Below are 21,477 nucleotides of genomic sequence, written 5' to 3'. Positions count from 1 at the left end.
GTGGACTACTTAGGCTGCTTGTGCTGCCCGTCCTGTGAATTAGGGAAGGTGCAAGTGGGCTAGACCACACCAAACTGGGGCGGCCAGGCGTGGACTGGTCCGGAGCAGGTGAAGGAGCATGGTGTGTCTGGGCACCATCATGGAGGTTGCAGCAGGTGTAGAGGGCCTTGTAAAAGGGGGAAGCACAAGAATAAGTTCCCTTCAGCCCAAGCGAACATCGACAAATAAAGGAATCCCCAGGCAGGAATGAGTGGGCAGGGCACCCCGTATTGCCAGTGACTATTGATATAGCTATGACCCTCGAAGAAATCGGGGCCAGATGAGCTGCAGTGGAGAAGAAGATAGGGCAATTGGTGACAGATGTGACAAGGTTGTGCCAGGGCCCCAAAAAAGAGTTTCGGAACTGGAGAGGCATGTCTCCTTCCTGAAGGATGACCTGTCTGCCCTTATGATGACTGTAACCCAGCTCCGTGTGCCTACTAAGACCCTAGAACAATGAACGGAGGACACTGAAAACAGATCCAGACATAACATGTGGTTTCTTGGCCTTTCAGAGTTCAACAACTCCTTTGTATCTGGTAAATTCCTTGAAGACTGGATTGTTTCCTCAATGCCCACCAGCTTGTTGTCATATGGGCTTTGGATAGTGAGCGCCCACAGGGTGCCAATGCCTCTTTCTGGAGCGAGCCTGCACCCTTTGATCGCCCAAATATTACATTTCTGTGACAGGGATACAATGCTGAGGGAGATGTTCAAGAAAAGTGAACTGACATCAATCCTCACGAATACTGTTATTCGTAGACTACACAAGGCAAGTTGCAAATCAGTTGAAGCTGTGAACCTTCCCTGGATGATCCTCTTTCTAGCCAAACCTAAAGTCCTCCATGGGTCCAAAACCTTCTTTTGTCGATACCCCAGAGGCAGCCTGGAAATGGGCAGCAAAAAAGCAGGGAGCAGTAACGATGTGAGCCCCAGGAGAAACCCACTGGGGTCTCCTATATTGGCCCTCGAGGAGCAAAGGCGCTCTGCCATGGCAGATGTAGGACTCACTCCCTCATGATGCGGGTTCAGACCCAGTGGCTCCCAAGACTTGTCTGGATCGCATACTGGCTACCCTAGGGCATACAATGGAGAAACTGGGACTCTTTTGCCAGCTGGGGTGACCATTGAAGAAGCTAACAGGGTTGAGACACCTGGAGATGGGAAATCACCATGATGCTGTGGGAAGAGACCTGGCAGAGACAATGAGGGGAGATTGGACGATAAACAGGCTCGCTCCCACCGACTGGTAAATAGGCAGGTTGTCCTAGTGTAATTCATATCCTAGCACAGGAGGGGGTACGGGGATCTGCACTGTTGTGTGTTTGTCCATTTCAGGGAGGAGGTTAAACTAACATAACGCAGGTTGTGCGGTTAGTTTTAGTTAGGAGGGAGGGGAATAGGTGAGCGACAGGCCATTCCAATGTTGGGGGAAGTGGTAGTTTTGCACCTTCTAATAGGAAAAGTGGGGAGAAGGGTGAAGTTGGGGATGCTGTATTCAGTTTGTAGGCTAATAATTTACACATTTGCCAGTGTCAACCCTCATATATGTCCAAACAGGCTGAATTGAGATCCTGTAGCTTCCCAGGACAGGCACATACTCTACAACGCCTGACGTGAGAGTTTCTTCCAGCCCGAGAGTCTTCTGGAATGTCAATGGTATGGCCATCAGAATCAAGAGGGAGGTAGTGGCCCAGTACCTACGCATACCGGCACCCATCCTGGTCCTCCTGCAAGAAACACACTTGCTGGGTTTGCACTGTAGATGCCTCCAGCGGGTCCCTATGTCTCCCTGGTTCACGCAGGAGTTAGTACCAGCTCCAGGGGGGTGTTGAACCTGGATAAAAAATGAAACTCTGCTGTTTCAAGTAACCAAGAAAGGGGAAGACCTACAGGGTTGTAATGTGGGGCACCAGGGAACATTTATGCTCCCTTAAGGCTACAAGAAAGACTCCTTGAGGAATTAGACACTGGAATCCACTGCCTGAAGACACACAATAGGGGGCGACTTTAATGATGCTTTGGGCATAAGAGCAGTAGATCTACTCCTCCATTTGACATGCCACCTTCTCATGGCTGGGCTATGCCTTTGTCCTCATTGATGAGGCCCTCGCTATAAGCAAGGCAGAATATTTGGCCCAGGGTATCTCTGACGATTTCCGTCCTCAAAACTGTTCTGGGCTGCCCTCGAGGGAATATTTCAGGTCATCACCCAGTCTGGACTCCGCGCCTTGGAACTGCAAAATCCAGAGGTCGTAAAGGGCCTAAGGGAGGCATCCAAATCTTATTTTGTTGACAATTTTGGTTCAGTGGCCTCACCAATCACCCTCTCGGAGACCTAAAAGGCAGTTCCCAGAAACAGAGCACAGAACTTGGTGGCCCAAGGTAGGAGGTGCAGGAAACCAAGTGAGAGCCCTAGAACGTGTAATACTGGACAGGGAGACCTGCTAGCTGTCCACTGGAGATCTTGATGAACTGAGAATCCTCTGGGTTCAGAGAGGAATATTAGTAATGACAAACCAGGGCGCCAACAAATGCTTCCTGGTGTAACAGCATAGATTATACGATATTGGGGATAAATCAGGCCGCTTACTGACCTAGCTGAGTAGGAGAGAGTAGGCTATGAGATGGGGGAGAACTTCAGCGAGAGGGCGGACAGCTGATTGATGCAGACTGTAGGATTCCAGAGGAGTTTGCTAGATACTACCGGGAATTGTACTGTGGTAGACAAACAACAACCGCACACAACATAATTGAATTTCTTAACGAAATACCTGTATTGGTCCTTCCTGTTGATGACAGGAAAGCACTAGAAGAGGAATTCACCCTAGCGGAGCTTGCTGAAGTCCTGGTGGCATGCCCAGTGGAAAATCTCCAGGTCCCAACTGCTTTGAACTTGACGTTTACAAGCATCTTTACTTGATTTTGTCCCCACATATTTAGCATGTTTTAAGGGGCTTATGGGAAAGAGGCACTACTCCCGGCCTGTGGCATGCCACTACATTAGTTATACCAACACCCAACAAACCAAGATATACCAATAGCCCCCACAGGCCAATTTCCCTCCTCAGAATAAAAGTTAAGCTCCTGCCAAAAATGCAGACGGATCACCTAGTGAGTGTAACTGACACCTTGATCCACAAACAAACCAAACAGACGTCGTGCCTCAAAGGGTGACGAGACAGATTTTGAGGAGGATGAACAACTGTCTTGACATGATGGGCCTTACACCACCACCATGAGTGATATTATCCTTAAATACTGAAAAAGTGTTTGATCCCATAAACTGGACACACCTACATCAGATGTTGCAAGCATTTGGATCACATTTTTGCCAATAAGTGGCTCTGCTTAACCAACAGCAGCGGTTAGGGTTAACTGAGTGGGGTCAGAAAGGTTCCCTTTGTAATGCGGCACACAGCATTGAACCACTGGTGTGCTGGATATGAGTGCAAGCAGACATAATTGGATTTCTGAAGGTGATGGCGCAACCAGAAAAAAAAATTGTTATATGCAAATGATATCCTTCTTTACCTCTCCAAACTTGAGGTAGCCATCCCAATGGGCCTGTCGGTTTTCCAGTCCTTCAAAAAACACTCGGGATACAGGATAAACTGGGAGAAATAGACAATGTTCGCACTAGATAAGTGGAAGTTTCTGGGAGACTCACTAGGGTCTATGGGTGGAGCGGGACAGATTACGCTACCTGGGGATCTAGGTAAGCCTAGAGAAGCCGAGGTTCCTAAATACCAACTTTGATAAGGTCCTACAGAAGTATCAAGGAGACATGGAGCATTTAAGCCAGTTGCCACTGTCCCTGATGGCGAGTGTGGCAGTCTTCAAGATGATCACACTCCCCAAACTGCTCTAATGCTACTATCCAGTGCCTTCTCTGGGACGGGTGAACACCCCGGATAGCGTTGTAGACCCTGCAGTGGTCGACCTCCAACGGGGGTATTACATTGCCAGATGCCCAGGCATATACCTGGGCCACGCAACAGATGAATGTCAATAAATGGGCTTTGCCATATTCTGACCCAGCACTGAGACTGGAAAAGGTGGGAATAAAGGATCTTACATATGTGCACTTCCTACACAGCAAGGAGTAGGAGACACCACCTAGACAACTTTGGATACATGGGACAAGACTAACCGGCACCTAGAATGCTTGGTAGGGTGACCAAGTCGACACCTCTTTGGAAAGGGCACATGTTGAGGGAAAGTGACTGGGCTTCGCTGCTGGGATGACATTGGTACATCCACTGTAGGAGACGTAGCAAATGCAGGAGGGGTGAAATTGTTCAAAACCCTCCAGTCTTAATTTGACCTAAGCACCACTCAGGAATTTGGGTTCCTACAAATAGGCCATGTGTTACAAGCAGAAAACAGAGTTAAAAATGGTCCTCTACTGTAGCCCGCTAGAAAGTAGGCTACGGAATGAGGAGATCGTTCATAAAGTAGCTTCACTCACATTCCTCATCAAAATTAAAAACAATCCTGATACGCTCACGAAAGCCAGAAAAGCCTGAGAGAGAGAGAGACTTGGGCCCCATAGATGATGGAGACAGGGAGGGGGCCTTGATGCACCCTAGGGAGGTAGCCATCAAATCAAAATTGAGATTGAAATACTTAAAAATCCTTCATAAAGTCTACTATCTGAGAAGCAGACTGTATTGGATTGGCTGAGCTCAAGATCCTTACTGTTTGAGTTGTAGGATGAGCGAGGGTACTTCCCTACGTACACTCTGGAAGTTCACCAGTATCATTGGGTACTGGGAGGACATCATGGAGGAACTTGAGGCCTCTGTAGACAACCCAGCACTGCCTCAATTTATTGTGCCAGGAATATCATTCAATGTAGATATTCCACAAATTCACCGTCTGTACTTTCATCTGGGCTTCATGTTGGCAAAAAGAGATACTGCCATGTTTTGGTGCTGAACTAAATTGCCAAACAAGCGTCAATGTATTTTGGGCATAGATACCTTTACGGAGACAGAGGGAGAGGCTTATGTTAGTAGAGGGTGGTAAAGTGTGAGGCAAATGGAGAGAACATCATAGTTTACAATAAAGGAGGTGAGGTGTGGTGTGTCTCCCTCAATCCTCTACAAGGTTGATGTTGAAAGGGCATGGTTATTGGCTACTGCAGGAGCCTGGGTACCGAGATGGCGAAGACAACCGGGTGGGTTGGTCTGGGTAGTCTATTTCCTGGTGATTGAAAGATATTGATCGTTATATTTATTTAATTAACTGTGAAGACAGTGAGTTGTATATAATCTGATTGCAGAAATGGTTTGCTTTGTTTTGCAAAACTAAAATAAAAACAATTGAAAAAAAAGGAGTCAATCAGTCAGTTGATTTAGTTGACTATTTTGTTAGATTGTTAACTCTGTCTTTTCAGGGAAACCCTTTTATTGTGCTCCTTGATAGTTAATTCAAAATTTTCCCTGGCATTTGGGACTACTTTGAAAAGGTTTCAATAGCCACAGAAATTACAATAGAGGGGGTAATGAGCACCCTTCTGGGAAAAGTTGTCTCAAATCAGCCAATCAGAGTGCAGTTGAATGAACTTCTGCACTTAAGCTGTTTGGAACTGAATGGCTTTGAATGGATAGTAACATTTCCTACTATGAAACTCAAGAATGTTCTGAGAAATTTCTCTTTGCTGTATAGCAATAACAGCTAATAAGATCGATTGCACTTACTCAGTTTCTCAGACGAATTGGAGCATGTATTTCGGGTAAAGCCAATATTCCTAATTTCTCTTTTCTGAAACATTTATCAGCCAGGATCTGTGTTCTTCTGTGAGACGTTTCTCTCAAGCTGGAAAGTACTTTGAGTAGAGCACATTACCTTGCCCCTTTGGGTGGAAGATAGTGGGGATTTTTCTTTTTTTAGAGGATTTGCTAATTTCTTCACAGGGAAGGTCTAACCATTTTGCACAATATTAACATTCTTTGAGATAATGTGTGCTCCTTCTCTCCACTGGAACAGTGTATAGTGGCGGAAAGTAGTGCCTTTTTATAGCGGGGCGTTCTTGCAGACACAGATGGTTGACAATTTCCTAAGCCATTGGACAGTCTTCTTTGCCAATAAAAGTGGCATTGGTGCTATTGCTGATGCTACTGTTACCAGTAAGGAGTTTTGATCCTCTGTTGTTGATAATTGTCCATTGATTTATAACATGACTCTAGACTTCTTTCCCACCAAACCCAGTACCTTTATGATCTCAGCCTTCATTATGTTCTTGCCATCACTCATGAGCAGTTAAGAGTGTAGCAGCAGTAAAAAAATTAGGTTTCCTGTCTTTTGTCCTACATCTAGATTGGTTGGATCCAACCAAGAAGATGGTGGATGAAAAGCCTTGCCACTTCCACTCCAGCCTAAAACACATTCAGAAAATTATTCTTAGGTTTTGTTATGTGTGTGGCCTATCACAGAAAACAGTTACCTAATTCTAGATATGTCTATGTTTTTATGAGAGGAAATGAAATACTATTGGTTTTGTTGAGCTCACAGATTGGAAGGCATGTATATTAAATCTCTCCAACTCTACTATATTCAACTGAGATAAACATGAATGACAATTGATAGTTAATCCTAACAAATAAGTTGGTGCCATTAGATCACAAGTTTAATTCTGCCAAATGCCCTTTTAAACTTTTAAAAGACATAACACTTTAACACGTGGTTTAATAACCAAAATAACATTTATTTTATTTACGTAATTAAAATTCAGAATTGATCTTCATGTCCAAATAAAACATGCTATAATAACTGTTACTAGGAGCCAAATCAGTTTTACTTGGTCCGTCGGTTTTACCAGTTTAGTGCAGCAGCCTTTAAAAGTGTGTACTCTCTTTGACATGATTCACAAATCTGCTGCTTGTAAATTAGGCTTGTATAATGTAGGTCCATACGCATGCCTGATTTTCAGTTTTTCACATATAATGCATCTACAAACTAAGGGTCCTCATCACAAACTTCATTTTGCAGTATTTTAGTAGTAGTGTTGTACTATTACTAAAGTACTACAAAATGCTATCAACTTACAAGTGTAAATCGCCACCACATCCTCTCCTATGTTTTCTATAGGAAGATCCTCCCACATCGAAGTTTACTATTGAGTAGTAATTGTTGGAGGGACTGGAGGAGAGGTTGATAAATGGGGCATACTTACTAAAAAAAAAACAGGTGGGGTTTAAGGGATGTGTAAGGAAGAATTAAAGGAGAATTGAAGTTAAGGAGGTACTATGGGAAGGACATACACTCACCAAGAAAAAGTAAGCCATTTATATTCACAAACTGCTCTTAAGTTACTAGCGCCAAAAGAATCCAAACAATAGTACGTATTCTCCAGCTCAGAGCAAGAGTAGACAAGCACCACACATGGCCACCGCTTTTACTGCAATACATTCCCATAGAAAATACTAGAGGGAGGGAATTAAAATAAAACCTAATATCAAATAATGTTAAACGTTATTATTGAAAATAGTTTAAACTATCAAAAGAATGTGGTTTGTTAGAAAAAAGCATGGTTTTAACTTATTTTACTAGCCTTTTTTTAATTTAAAAATATATAATTAATTATGTTTATTTGGTTTTATCCTGCTAATAATGAATACATAGTAATATATATTATAAAATCAAATATAGAATAACATTAATTCAATTATTAATAACATGAAAGTACATTAATTTTTACATTTAAAAGAGGTTATCAAAATATGCTCAATGTTTTATTTTTTAGATAATTTGTAAACATTGAATGTATGTATAGTTTTAACTATTTTAAATAATTTGTAGTTATTTCTTATGAGGTTCCATTATAATCCATGGGAGGGCGTTGTTGTATCAGTGGTTAGCCATGTGTGGACTTACTACTGCTCCTTTTTGACAGAAGTAACTATATACTAGTAAGTTTGTCTCCACCCTGTTTCAGGAGTGGTCATATAACTCTACAATTGGGAGCAATTATACACTCAGATTTTGTGAATAGCCCAAAGTAATAGTTACTCAAAATTTACTAGCATTAAACCTACACATGTAGATTTAACGTTTTGGATAGCCCCCAATGACTGTATAATACAAATAGTCACAGTGAATCCTATAGGAAGTTGCAGAAGGAATGACACTGGTGCTTAAAAAAAATTAAACACCACTTGGGGTGAAGTAAGGAGCGTGTCGGTTGAGTTAGCCCATCAGAAACAAGCATTTGCAATGCAATAGGTCTCACATTTGCTTGAGTTAGAGCTATTGGCGTTGTAAATTCATAAATGGACTTTTCCTGCCACATAAATTGGTCACCTCTGCCTCACAATTTTTTTTTTCCTGCCACATAATTCCAGTTACCCTGCATATAACTAAAGCACTTCCATTTACCTTCTTCCTCTATGTGCAGCAAAAAATGAAAATGTTGCTATTCAGCATTCTAATTTAAATCTGCCATGCTAATTTCAACAGAATACCACTTTCACCACCCCACCATCAGAGGGACCGAGAGTGAATTCAGGGAAATGGATGGTGAATGAAGGTTGGGTACAATTGAAATGACTGAGTGACAAGAGGAGGAGAAAGGACTGGGGATGTATGGTGAGTAAAAGAGTGAAAGATCCAGTGGGAGTGGGGAGATATAATGAAGTAGGGAGAGGAAGAGAGTGAGAAAGTGAAGGAAGGTGCGATGAAGGGTGCTTCAGACAGTGAAGTGAAAATGAAACAAATGGAATGGCGGAGAATGGTAGGAGAGACGAAATGGCAAAGGAAAGAAGAATAGGGAGCTGTTGTAAGGCTTGAGAATTGAGTGGATAAGGAAGGGGCGAGTCAAAAGAAGAAAGCATTGTGAGATAGATAATGATAGATTCTGCAATTCAAAAAGATCCTCATCTTTTAGAGAAAGAAATGCATTGGCAAAGATGGCAGCTGTGTAAGGTTGTGACAAACAAGAGGCTTAAACACTTGTGTGTGTTTGGAGTGGGAACAACACCCAGGAATGTCTTAGGCTGTGCCAGCACTTGAATGCCCCTACGTCCTGCCAAAAAGAGGATTAGTGTAATTTGGTGCTCTTGTAAAGCAATTTAGTGCCCATCGCCCAAGTTCGCTCTATATAACAAAAACTGCAAATATAAACAATTTTTTAAAAATACGATGATCAGGAGGACGGGGCATAAGATGAGGAGACATCCTCATGGTGATCATAAAGAAGATCGAAATGTCAGCATCTTCTGCCTTCAGTAGTCCACTTTCACCCTGAGCCCTTGTTTATCGGCATCACTAAGGTGTCACCGTTAAAAGTGGGCGTGTACGCTGCTGTCCAAGACGATTCGCGCACTTCAATGGAAGGCCATGCTAGGTGTGTAGAAACGCCGTAAATTCAGCAGTACGCACACCACGATCTTTATAGATGAATGGGTTCAGACACAGGTTTTGTAAATGTTCTCTTCAGATGCCCCAGGGGACAGACAGTAAACTCGACTCAGTAGCGTTCTAGGGTATATAAATGAAAAGATATGAGCAAAGCATGAACGCTTCTGCAGTCTACACTGTAACTGGCCATGTGGACTACCGGGTTGGAAAGACAAACAGTACGAAGATTAGCATTCTAAGCACACCAGAAACACAACCCTCTTTCAAGAAATGCCCAAAACAGAATGAAAGCTAGCAGAGTTCTAAATACCACCAAATTCCAAAGAAAATAATGGCACGCACATAGCCACAACGGTGAGGAGAGAAGACAATGACCTGAAGCGAGACGTCCCTGATGCGCGTGCCATGCTAACTGAGTACAAGCATTTTCAATGCAACGGGTCTCGCATTTGCTTGAGTTAGAGCTATTACCGTTGTAAAGAAAAAACAAGCATTTGGCATGCAATAGTCTCGTGTTTGCTCGAGTTAGAGCTCATAGCATTGTAAATTACTGACTGGACTTTTATTGCCACACAGACTGAAAATAACAAAAGGAAGAGAGCAAGAGCGCTGGCCCTGGAAAAGCCCCCCTCTGATGCTGGTTTACGTTTACAGAGGAAGCTGGTGGGGAGGAGGGACTGAACACACACCCACAGTGCAAGGCAAACAGGCCAATACTGAAAGAAAAAGTCCCCTTCAGAAGAGATAAATAGGACATAGCGTAATTACACAGTACTTTGTGCTGCTCTCAAAGTGAAAAAAGGCAGGACAAAGAGGCAGAACTGACCACTAGCAAGCAAGGATTTTTGAAGGACACTGCAGCTAACAAATCAAAACGCTGGAACTCACTCTATTGTATACTTTAGTATACAGCAGGCCGAACGCTAACGCTCGACCTAAAAACACATTTATTTCCCCACAAATATTTGAGCTATCTACTCACCCATCGACAATCTCAGCTTCATTATCAAAACTACATTCCAACATCCCTTTCTAATTATCAGGCAATAAACAAACCTTGTACTTCTAATTTTTTTTCTCTGTTCCATTTCCCTTTCATTTTGCCTGCCCTTCTCCCCACTGTAATAGGCTCAATGGCTAATTTTAGATGTGTCTTTATCTGCTCCAGTGCAGATGGTGAACTGCACTGGAGCTGGAACACATCTCAGAATGGGGTGCTGGCCTGTGACATGCAATCACTAAAATAACAAGACTGCTAAAAATAAACTTGGTGTTGATGCCAGAGTGTTTAGCAAATTTGAAAAGTTCCTTCTGCAGCAGAGTATGGGCAAAGGCTTCATGTCCATTTTTGTGTTAAAACGATGTAAGGAAATGGCTCCCTGTTGCAGTTACCCCCCATGTTTTGCCTTATACTGATGCTGACTTGGCTGCGAAGTGTGCTGGGACCCTGCTAACCAGGCCCCAGCATCAGTGTTCTTTCACCTAAAATGTACCATTGTTTCCACAATAGGCACACCCTGGCACACAGATAAGTCCCTTGTAAAAGGTACCAGTGGTACTTAGGGCCCTGTGACCAGGGAAGGTCCCTAAGGGCTGCAGCATATGTTGTGCCACCCTAAGGGACCCCTCACCTAACACATGCACACTGCCATTGCAGATTGTGTGTGTTGGTGGAGAGAAAAAGGCAAAGTCGACATGGACAAAATGCTGCCTGTGGCAAAGGTAAGTCACCCCTCTAGCAGGCCTTACAGCCCTAAGGCAGGGTGCATTATACCACAGAGGAGGGCATAGCTGCATGAGCAATATGCCCCTACAGTGTCTAAGTCTATTCTTAGACATGGTAAGTACAGTTGTGACCATATTAAGTATATGGTCTGGGAGTTTGTCAAAAATGAACTCCACAGCTCCATAATGGCTACACTGAATACTGGGAATTTTGGTATCAAACTTCTCAGAATAATAAACCCACACTGATGCCAGTGTTGGATTTATTAAAAAATGCACACAGAGGGCATCTTAGAGATGCCCCCTGTATTTTACCTAATTTTTCAGTGCAGGACTGAATGGTCTGTGCCAGCCTGCTGCTGAGAGACGAGTTTCTAACCCCATGTGGTGAGGGCCTTTGTGCCCTCTGAGGCCAGAAACACAGTCTGCTCTGGGTGGAGGTGCTTCACACCTCCCCTCTGCAGAAACTGTAACACCTAGCAGTGAGCCTCAAAGGCTCAGGCTTTGTGTTACAATGCCCTAGGGCACTCCAGCTAGCGGAGATGCCTGCCCCCTGGACACAGCCCCCACTTTTGGCGGCAAGTCCAGGGGAGCTAATGAGAAAAACAAGGAGGAGTCACCCACCAGTCAGGACAGCCCCTAAGGTGTCCTGAGCTGAGGTGACCCCTGCCTTTTGAAATCCTCCATCTTGATTTTGGAGGATTCCCCCAATAGGAATAGGGATGTGCCCCCCTCCCCTCAGGGAGGAGGCACAAAGACGGTGTAGCCACCCTCAAGGACAGTAGTCATTGGCTACTGCCCTCCCAGACCTAAACACACCCCTAAATTCAGTATTTAGGAGCACCCCGGATCCCAGGAAATCAGATTCCTGCAACCTAAAGAAGAAGAATGACTGCTGACCTGAAGCCCTGCAGTGAAGACGGAGACGACAACTGATTTGGCCCCAGCCCCACCGGCCTGTCTCCCTACTTCGAAGCAACCTGCAACAGCGACGCATCCAACAGGGTCCAGCGACCTCTGAAGCCTCAGAGGACTACCCTGCATCTAAAGGACCAAGAAGCTCCCGAGAACAGCGGCCCTGTTCAAGAAACTGCAACTTTCTGCAACAAAGAAGCAACTTTTAAAGACCACAGTTTTCCCGCCGGAAGCATGATACTTTCCACTCTGCACCCGACACCCCCGTCTTGACCTGCGGAAAACCAACACTACAGGGAGGACTACACTGTGAGCCCTTGAGTATCCGGAGTTGACCCCCCCCTGAGGCCCCACAGCGACGCCTGCAGAGGAAACCCAGTGGCTCCCCCTGACCGCGACTGCCTGCTTCAAGGAATCCGACGCCTGGAAACCACACTGCACCTGCAGCCTCCAGGACCTGAAGGAACCGAACTCCAGTGCAAGAGCTACCCCCAGGTGACCCTCTGCCTAGCCCAGGCGGTGGCTACCCAGAGGAGCCCCCATGCCGGCCTGCATTGTTGAAGAGACCCCCCATTGATTCCTATTAGCAACCCAACACCTGTTTGCGCTCTGCACCCGGCCGTCCCTGTGCCGCTGAGGGTGTACTTTCTGTGCCTGCTTGTGTCCCACCCTGTGCCCTACAAAACCCCCCTGCTCTGCGCTCCGAAGACACGTGTACTTACCTGCTGGCAGACAGGAACCGGGGCACCCCTATTTCCATTGAAGCCTATGTGTTTTGGGCACCACTTTGACTTCTGCACCTGACTGGCCCTGAGCTGCTGGTGTGGTAACTTTGGGGTTGCCTGGAACCCCCAACGGTGGGCTACCTTGGACCCAACTTTGAATCCTGTAAGTGTTTTACTTACCTGTGAACTTAACATTTACTTACCTCCCCCAGGAACTGTTGATTTTTGCACTGTGCCCACTTTTAAAATAGCTTATTGCCATTTTTGTCAAAACTGTACACGCTTTTGTGATTATTCAAAGTTCCTAGAATACCTGGGTGAAATACCTTTCATTTAAAGTACTGTTTGTAAATCTTGAACCTGTGGTTCTTAAAATAAACTAAGAAAATATATTTTTCTATATAAAAACCTATTGGCCTGGAATCAATCTTTGAGTGTGTGTTCCTCATTTATTGCCTGTGCGTGTACAACAAATGCTTAATACTACCCTCTGATAAGCCTACTGCTCGACCACACTACCACAAAATAGAGCATTAGAATTATCTCTTTTTGCCACTATCTTACCTCTAAGGGGAACACTGGGACTCTGTGCACACTATTTCTTACTTTGAAATAGTATATACAGAGCCAACTTCCTGCAAACGAGGTCTAGTTGTGCATTTTGGGCTCCAAAACACTGTCCAATGCATTGGATCGCTTTACATGAGCACAGCATTACATTACATGAGGTCAGATTGATTTTACTTTAACCACAGGAGATTAAATGATTCACCAAGGGCCAACACCAGGATTCCATTCTGGTTTCCCAGATCCAAAGTTGGCAGCTCTGGCCATTAGGCCGCATCTATATTTCTCAATTTATATGTAAAAGTTGTACACAATTTGGATGACTGTATATGCTCATGTATAATGAACACAATCTCTGTTGAAGTGGCTTTGAGAAGTCAAAACAAATAGCAGCAAATACTACTTGTAGGTTCGCCCAGAACCTTGCTTGGAAATACTTGCAAGGGTTTATTGTAAAAATGGACTTAAGAGTGCTGTTCAGCACCTTTGTATCTGTGGTGCTGGAACAATTTTCAGAGTAGGTGTGCGGACATCAATGTAAGATCACTGAAGAAATGGGGCTGGTGAAAAATCCTGTCTTCACACAAAATGTAACAAATGTATTCAGCAGGAGAGTGTTAAGGGTGTAGTGTTTACCTGATTGTGCACTTTGGAGCACACATTTTCAAGTATATTACTAACACATCATGCAGTAGAGCCCTGTTGTTTACAGGTGCCACTAAATTCGCAGAGCAACACAGTTTTACACACAATACTATATAACACACAAATGATGTGTGGAAATTGGGTTTCAGTGAAAATGTTATCAATTGCGTTATCACCAAGTAAAAGTGTCTTTTTGTTTTGATCCTATCAACATTTCTGTTTCCCACTTCATCACCCTTTATAATAACAAAAAAGTGCTTCATGATTGTTTTCCTAACTGTTGATCTGTTCTGAAACGTGTACAATTCATCTACCTTTTGTTGTGTTACAAAAATGACATCCTAAAACCTTTCCACGCTCACTCCCTATAAGATTTCACATAGTTCACTTTTAAAGCTTCTCTCACTTCTCAGTCATAGAAAGAAAAGTAAACACTAATCCCCCTTGTTAAAAGAATAAGCAGCAATATGACATAGCCTGACATTTGACCTCTGTCTTTGTCTTTAGAGCTCAACAAACAAGACAACGCAAATACAGAATGTAAAGGCACCTTTATTTATTGCTTTTTCATTACCCACTAGAAATCACCTGGCCACCCACCAGCGAACTGCGACCCACAGTTTGAAAAACTCTGAATGAGGAGTTATGTACCTTTGGAAATCAGACAATGCTTACAAAGTGAGATTACTCAACTACATTTTAAAGCTGCTTCCTCGTCCAAAAGCCATTTTTGATTGAAAACGCAGCCCAAATAGTAGGGGTATGTACATATTTTTCAAATATATATATATATATGAACAATATGAAGTCATACTACCGCACCCTTATCTGTCTAAAACGTTTCTTGAGGTGGTAAATAGTGTTAGCATTATTCACAAAGTGCCATAGTGTATTTGGAAATACCCAGCAAATAGTTCTACACAATATAGTGAATTGTAGTTCTTGTCAGGCAGATCTTCAGATAATCATTAGATATATCAAGATAATTTCGCACACTTTTGCAACAGTAATGACAAAAGAAATAGGAAGTTCAATTCATTTGAAAAAAAAACGATGATTCTTTTAAAAACGCAGATGAATATGATTGTTACGAAGAGGACTGCAAACGGCCATAAGAACCCTTCTAGTTCTTAGGTTACTTAACAGCGTAACCGATAATATGGGATCGAATAATGCTATATTTGAAAGGACCTTGTATGTGCCGAAGTTTCAGTTCCGTAAATGGTGCATTCTCTATATCCTTCCAGGTTTCTCTCGTCAACTGGCAGCCATCTCCTATATGTACCCAGGTAGGTTGTAAGATCTGCTGAATAAAGTGAAGCCAGCTATGTTGATCATCCGCAACATGTTCCAAGAAGAAGTAAGCTCCTCCCTAAAAAATAAAATTTACAGAATGTAAATTTGTGAGTGAACATACAAAAAGGTATGTTAGATGGTAATTTAGTCACATGTATTTTACCAAATCAAATGATTAATACGCCGATGCCTAATTTTATTTACTTATTTTTTTATTTCATTTTCTCAGTCCGTGTCTTTTGCAAGTACCTATGACATTACAGCTTTCAGCAGAGTTTGCTGTTGCATATGGGTGGCTGACAGCTGGAATATGGAACGAGAAGCTTATTTCAGTCAGGTAAGAACAAAGTCGCACCGAAGAGTGCCGTTAATGGTCATACACGTGCTTCTATCTATAGTCAAGATTCAAAAGTGCATATGGAAAAATAAAGAGAATATAAAATTTGAGTTTAATAATTTTGAAAACTGTAAATCTGAATAACATGCACTTGTAGTTATGTGAATAAGACACTTGCAAAGACAATGTTGCCTACAGTGTTTCAGCTTCATAGAGATATGGACTAAGCAGAAAGTCACAGATTGTCCCATTACGATTTGTGCAGGGAAGAATTTCCCTATGCTCGATTCTGAGTTGTAATACGCGCAGATACGCACTTTCTCAAACCAATTGCTTGCCACACATATTTTACTCCTGTTGAAAGCAGGAGGATAAGGTGAGCTTAAGCGAGTCCAGAATGGTATTTTTTGTGGGGGTTAGGGGTTGCAGATTGACCTAGCTCCCTCCCCCCAGATCTTCAGGCTGGTGGTAGGGTCCAAGGGTGAAGGGCAGCCCTGGTTGTTTGGGTGTGCATGTGCTGGGTTATTCAGGTAGCTTTAGAGCCATGCAGACAGTTGCCAAGTGCCATTTTAGTTAATGATGCACCCTAGCTAACAGGAACCGTTTTTGAGGTTTTCCCAGAATTGTTTTGCCATGTTTGGTGGCTTGGTGTAAGAACTTTTGGTGGTTAACATGGTGACAGACATTAATGAATAAGTCCGCCAGTGTTGCTGACCATTTGGGGGCTGGAGGGTGAGTAATACATTTAAATTTATTAAAATGAAATAAAAAAAAATAGTACCCTCTCCGCTGCACGCAACTCCTCTCTTCTACATCGTCGCAGCACGCAGGCACAGGTTCCCAGCCTGCTCTGCCACCAATCCTAACGCTGCTCAAAGCAGGCAGAATGGGGAGCCTCTGTAGGGGCTCTAGGGAGAGACCCTGTGCACATGTGTGTTTGGCCAGCCCGAGACAGCTGGCCAAACATACATGCGCAGTGAGGGGAGTGCACAGCACTCCTCCTCATTGCACGTCACCCCGTGCCCCCCCTTTTCAAAGAAAAGGATAATAAACAGTTTATTATCCTTTTCTTTGAAAGGTTTTGTAGCTGCTGGCAGGGTGGGGGGGGGGGGCGATGCTCCTCCATCCTTATGGAGGAGCTACCCCTGCTGCTGACCCTTCGTGAAGCGCGAAGGGCTGACCTTTTAGCGGCTGTGGCCCTGGTTGGTGTATAGCCTGTGGCGCAGCCAGGAGATCTGCCATTATGGCCTGCTGCTCCCCTCACAAGAAAGTAAGGAGGGGAGCATTAGGCTTGAGGAGGAGTGTGCCGGGCAGCACGGCAGGCTGGCTGTCCTGGGCCGACATGCCGAGGTGCGCAGGTGGGTGTTAAAAGGTGCCCCCAGCACTTTTGATGCCTTGAGGGTTGTTGAAAAAGGAGAGTCTGTAAGTGCGGCCCCTGCACATGGTGCAGTGATCTGTGCAGCGGCTGGTGGCGGTTTGCAGCGTAGGGGCAGGGGGCGTGCTCAGGACCAGGTGACGCATCCTCAGCCAACCATCTTACCTGATTCTGGGGTGGTCTGGGAGCTGGAAGAGCATGCTTCTTTTCCGGCTCGCACACCAAGCATTGGGTGCATCGGGCCGGCCATCGTGCAGCTGGAGAGTGCAGTGACACCTCTCTACCACACAAGGAAGGGCCTCCACCAGACCAAATGGGTGGGGCTTATGAAGCTCCGGGCCTTCCATTGGATCTATCCAGCCAGCACAGGCAGGCCCTGTCGCAAGCAACCAGCAGGAATCAAAGCATTGCAGGGATGGTGTTGGTAAATGGGGGAGCCCTAAACTTTAGCAGCCAGGATAAATGGAGAACTGCTGGGCCATGTTTGTAGGCAGGCAGCAGTTGGGGGTCCCCAGTTGGAAGAGGGGGCTTTGTAGGGAGTGACCTCTCGGGCAGGGTGGCTGCTCATACGGGCCAAGGAGCCAGATTGACCCAGAGGTTTGCTGTTTCTGGTGGTGGGCAAGGGAGGGGGGCTGTAAAGAGGTGTAGTTGGTGCCTAGGGTGCGTTCTGTGGCTTGGGTGGATGGGGAGATTTTTTCAAGATGGGGGATCTTGGAGGTGGGTTTGGCGCCATGACCACCCTCCTTTAGTTTCTCGGGCCAGCCATGTCAGGGTCAGTTAGCGGTCAGTCAGGTACTTCAGCATGGGCGTCGGCAGAGGTGACAACTGGTCAGCCGGGAGGGTCTAGTGCGGTCTAGCGACCTCAGCCTAAAGTTAGAGCTCCCGTCTGGTCCGCCGTTGTCCCAGAGCCGGCTGTACAATCAGCAGAGGGGCAAGTTTGAGGTTCTGTGTCCACTTTGCAGGATTTCAGCCATTCTCTGGATCTTTATGATGTGCAGTTTGGTGATGGCGGAGTGGGCGATGGAGGAGTGCCAGGCATGAGTGTAGACTGTGGAGGGGTGTGTAGGTGATAATAAATGGGAATTGGATTATGGTGAGGATGAGGAGGAAGGAGGAGAGATTGTGGAAGATGAGGTACGGGAGAGTGCATAGTGAGCAGCACCTCGGGAAGTGTTGCGGGGGTGAGGGGAAGTTAACCGCAGGAGGAGTGTTGGCGATTTGCAGCCTGTTATGGCTCTGGCAGCAGCGAAGACAGTGTCCAGCCAGAAAGAACAGAGGATGAACGGCTTTAGTGTGGGCCCCGATTTTGAGGCCAGATAAGACAGGTTTCGCGGGGGACACTATTGCAGAGGTTTGGAAGTTGGAGTGCAGGTGGTGGGGGTTAACAAGAAAGTGTGGGGGGAAGCAAGTTTGCATTTGTTAAGAGAAAAGAATGTGCAGGATCAAGGCACAGGTATGGACTTGGGATTGGAAGGGGAAGGAGGGGCTGAGTGTCAAATCGCAGGGTGCAGTGACACATGTTGAAGATGGGGTAGACAAGGGCAAAGGGGACAAGAAAGAAGGTATGTAAGGTGTAACAAGCTACCTTACATGAAGATTATGAAGCCCTTAGGAGCATAAATTATGTTAGCAGCTAAGGAATGCAAATAGAAGGGAGAGTATGTTGAAAACTTTAAGCTCCTGCTTCTGATGGATACAACTACCTGTGGATTCCTCACCTAATGAATTCTCCCCATGCGTAGCATTCGACGGAAACTCCGCCTGACGTCATTGTGGCAATAAGAGGCCCTCGCCGCCGTCCTGATGTCAGTTCCCTTTTTTCCGTGCCTTCGATAAAAGTTACTTTTCTGGCTACCTGTATCGTTTGCTCTTCGGAAGGGATACTTTGTGTTTTTTGTCGACATGTCGGCCCTGAAGAAGTCCGGTTTCAAGCCCTGCAGAGAATGCGGAGGTCGGATGTCGGTGACTGACCCCCACAACGACTGTCTTTGGTGCCTGAGTTCAGACCACGACGTTCAGGAATGTGGATCATGCAAAAAAATGAACCGGAAGGCCTTGAAGGAACGTGAGGCTAAGTTGTTCTTAGCCAAGGCTAAGAAGGAGAGAAAACGGCACCACAGATCATCGTTGAGGAAGTCAAGTCACAAGAAGTGGCGTCATCGTGATTCCAGGCGTCGAGCCAGAAGCTGGTCGGAGTCGAGGTCTCCGTCAACTCGACGCCGTAAGTCCTGGGAGGTCAGCCCGACGTTGTCTCCTCAACCAGTGACTCCAAAGACGTCCCTGGCGCCGTCGGTCTTTGAGGTTGTGGAGCCTCAAAGTCAACAAGCTTCTCCAGCGCATCCAGGCGAGCAGGAGTCGAGTCCAGCGCCGGCTCCGGCTCCTCAGGACTATCCTGCGTTCCCAGCGGCATTTCTAAATGCCATGTTTGCTATTTTCCAGAACATGGCTCCGGGAGGTGGTGCGCCGGCTGGCCGCACTGGTCCCCTGGCATTCAACTTAGGCGTTCCGGCTCCGTACAGGCCGACGCCGTTTATACCGTTCTGTCTGGCAGGAGACACTAGCCAGGCGCCGGAGCCAGCGGCGCAGCTGTCGACGTCGAGGGAGAGACCTTCGACGTTGTTGTCTGTTGAGACGGAGCCTCGAAGCCGGATGGCGTCGATGGGTGCAGGGCGTTTATCCACGGCGCCGATGGATCCATCTACGGCGTCGGGAGGATCCGGAGATCCTGTAATGACGCCTTCTCGGCACCATTCGCAGACGTCGTTGCACTCCATGTCAACGCCGGGGTTGGAGGCCAAATTGCGGTCCAGAAGGAAGGCCCTCAGGTTGCTGGAGGAGAGGGATTACCAGCAGCCGATCCTTGAGGAAGGGGAGATTGCTGATCCCCAGAGTGAGTTTCAAGGGTTAGATACAGCAAGTGGGCCAGATACTTCCCCGGAATGGGATCTGGCCTCCCCAGGGGAGTATACAGAGGAAGTAGCCACCTTTCATTCCGTCATCAGGAAGGCTGCGGATTTCTGGGAACTTCCCCTGCCTACGGTGCAGGTTAAAACCAACCTCCTGACAGAAGTACTTCTTACTGCCGCGGCCATTGCAGATCCTCTGTTGCCATTCAATGAGGCTGTCATGGAGCCAATAGAAGAGGTGTGGAAGAAACCTGTCACTTAGTCGGCTGTGAGCAGGTCGGTGGCCAGAGGGTATAGGTCTGCACCTGGAAACCCCGAATTTCTATCTAAGCATCCGTCTCCAGAGAGTCTGGTCGTACATGCATCCTGTTTCTCCCAGTCTGCTTCTGGCTCCTTTCCGGGAGTACCATCTGACCGGGATTCCAAGCGTATGGAACAGTCGGCCAAGAAAGTTTTCTCCTCGTGTAGCATGGCACTGAAATCTGCTAATGCTACCTGCATCCTTGGCAGGTATATACACGCAATAATGGATGCAGCGAAGACAGCGTTACCAGACATGCTCCAAGACATGCATGGCCTACTTTCGGATGCCCAGGCAGTGGCTACGCAAGTCATTCAGTCAGGGCTGGATACCGCAGACTCTGTTGCTAGAGCCATGGGGACCTCTGTTGCCACCAGGCACCATGCTTGGTTGCGCACATCTGGATTTTCATCAGACGTTCAGGCCACGCTCTTGGAGTTGCCTTTTGGTGGGGCTAAATTGTTTGGATCTAAAGCGGACTCTGCGCTAGAGCGCTTTAAGGAGTGTATGGCCACTGGTAAGTCCTTGGGCCTGCAGGCTGTTTCGACCCCATTTAGATCTTTTAGGCGGCTGCAAGTTTTTGGACGAGGGGCTTCCTTTAGTAGGAGATCGCAGCAGGCAGGACAGCAGTCTTCGAGCCTCCCTTATCAATCATTTAGGGGACGGGGTAGGGTCCGCACTAGAGGGGCCACCCAGCAACAGCACCCTTCCCCTTCCTCAGGAGGGATGCAGCAAGGAAAGCAGCCGTAGTCGTCCCGCCATTGCGTCCCATGCCTCTCCGGTAGGGGGAAGGCTATCTCTTTTTCTTCCCATGTGGGAGTCCATAACATCCGATTCCTGGGTCATCAGTGTGGTGAGAAAAGGCTATGCCCTTCCGTTTTGAGAGATTCCTCCTCCCTTCCCTCCCAGTCCTTCCTTTTATTCAGAAGATCATCTCCTGTTGCTAGAACAGGAGGTTCTGTCCCTATTGTCGAAAGGTGCGGTGGAGTTGGTTCCCGAGCAGGAGAGGGGTCAGGGATGTTGTTTGAGGTACTTTCTGATCCCCAAAAAGGATGGTCGTCTGAGGCCTATCTTGGACCTGAGGATTTTGAATTGGTTCCTCAAGCAGGAGAAATTAAAAATGCTGACTCAAGCACAGGTACTTATGGCGCTGAACAAGAAGGATTGGATGGTGTCGGTCGACTTGCAGGATGCTTATTTCCATATTCCCATTCTCAAGTCACACAGGAAGTATCTCCGGTTTGTGGTGAGGTCGCAACACTACCAGTTTGAGGTCCTTCCTT

At 46.0% G+C, this 21,477-nt stretch overlaps 1 protein-coding gene across 1 annotated transcript in view; it reads right to left on the bottom strand.

Annotated features, from left to right (window-relative positions):
* Window positions 1–14,513: 14,513 nt before the first annotated feature.
* LOC138292317 (thiol S-methyltransferase TMT1A-like) overlaps window positions 14,514–21,477 on the bottom strand; it is a 196,682-nt gene continuing 189,718 nt past the window's right edge. Inside the window, exon 3 of the mRNA XM_069230862.1 lies at window positions 14,514–15,351. Coding sequence (XP_069086963.1) covers window positions 15,115–15,351 — 237 coding nt within the window. The 3' untranslated portion in view covers window positions 14,514–15,114. The remainder of the gene's footprint in view (window positions 15,352–21,477) is intronic.

This window comes from Pleurodeles waltl, chromosome 4_2, assembly GCF_031143425.1.
Source record: "Pleurodeles waltl isolate 20211129_DDA chromosome 4_2, aPleWal1.hap1.20221129, whole genome shotgun sequence".
NCBI lineage: Eukaryota > Metazoa > Chordata > Amphibia > Caudata > Salamandridae > Pleurodeles > Pleurodeles waltl.
This window is presented reverse-complemented; position numbering and strand designations above follow the sequence as displayed.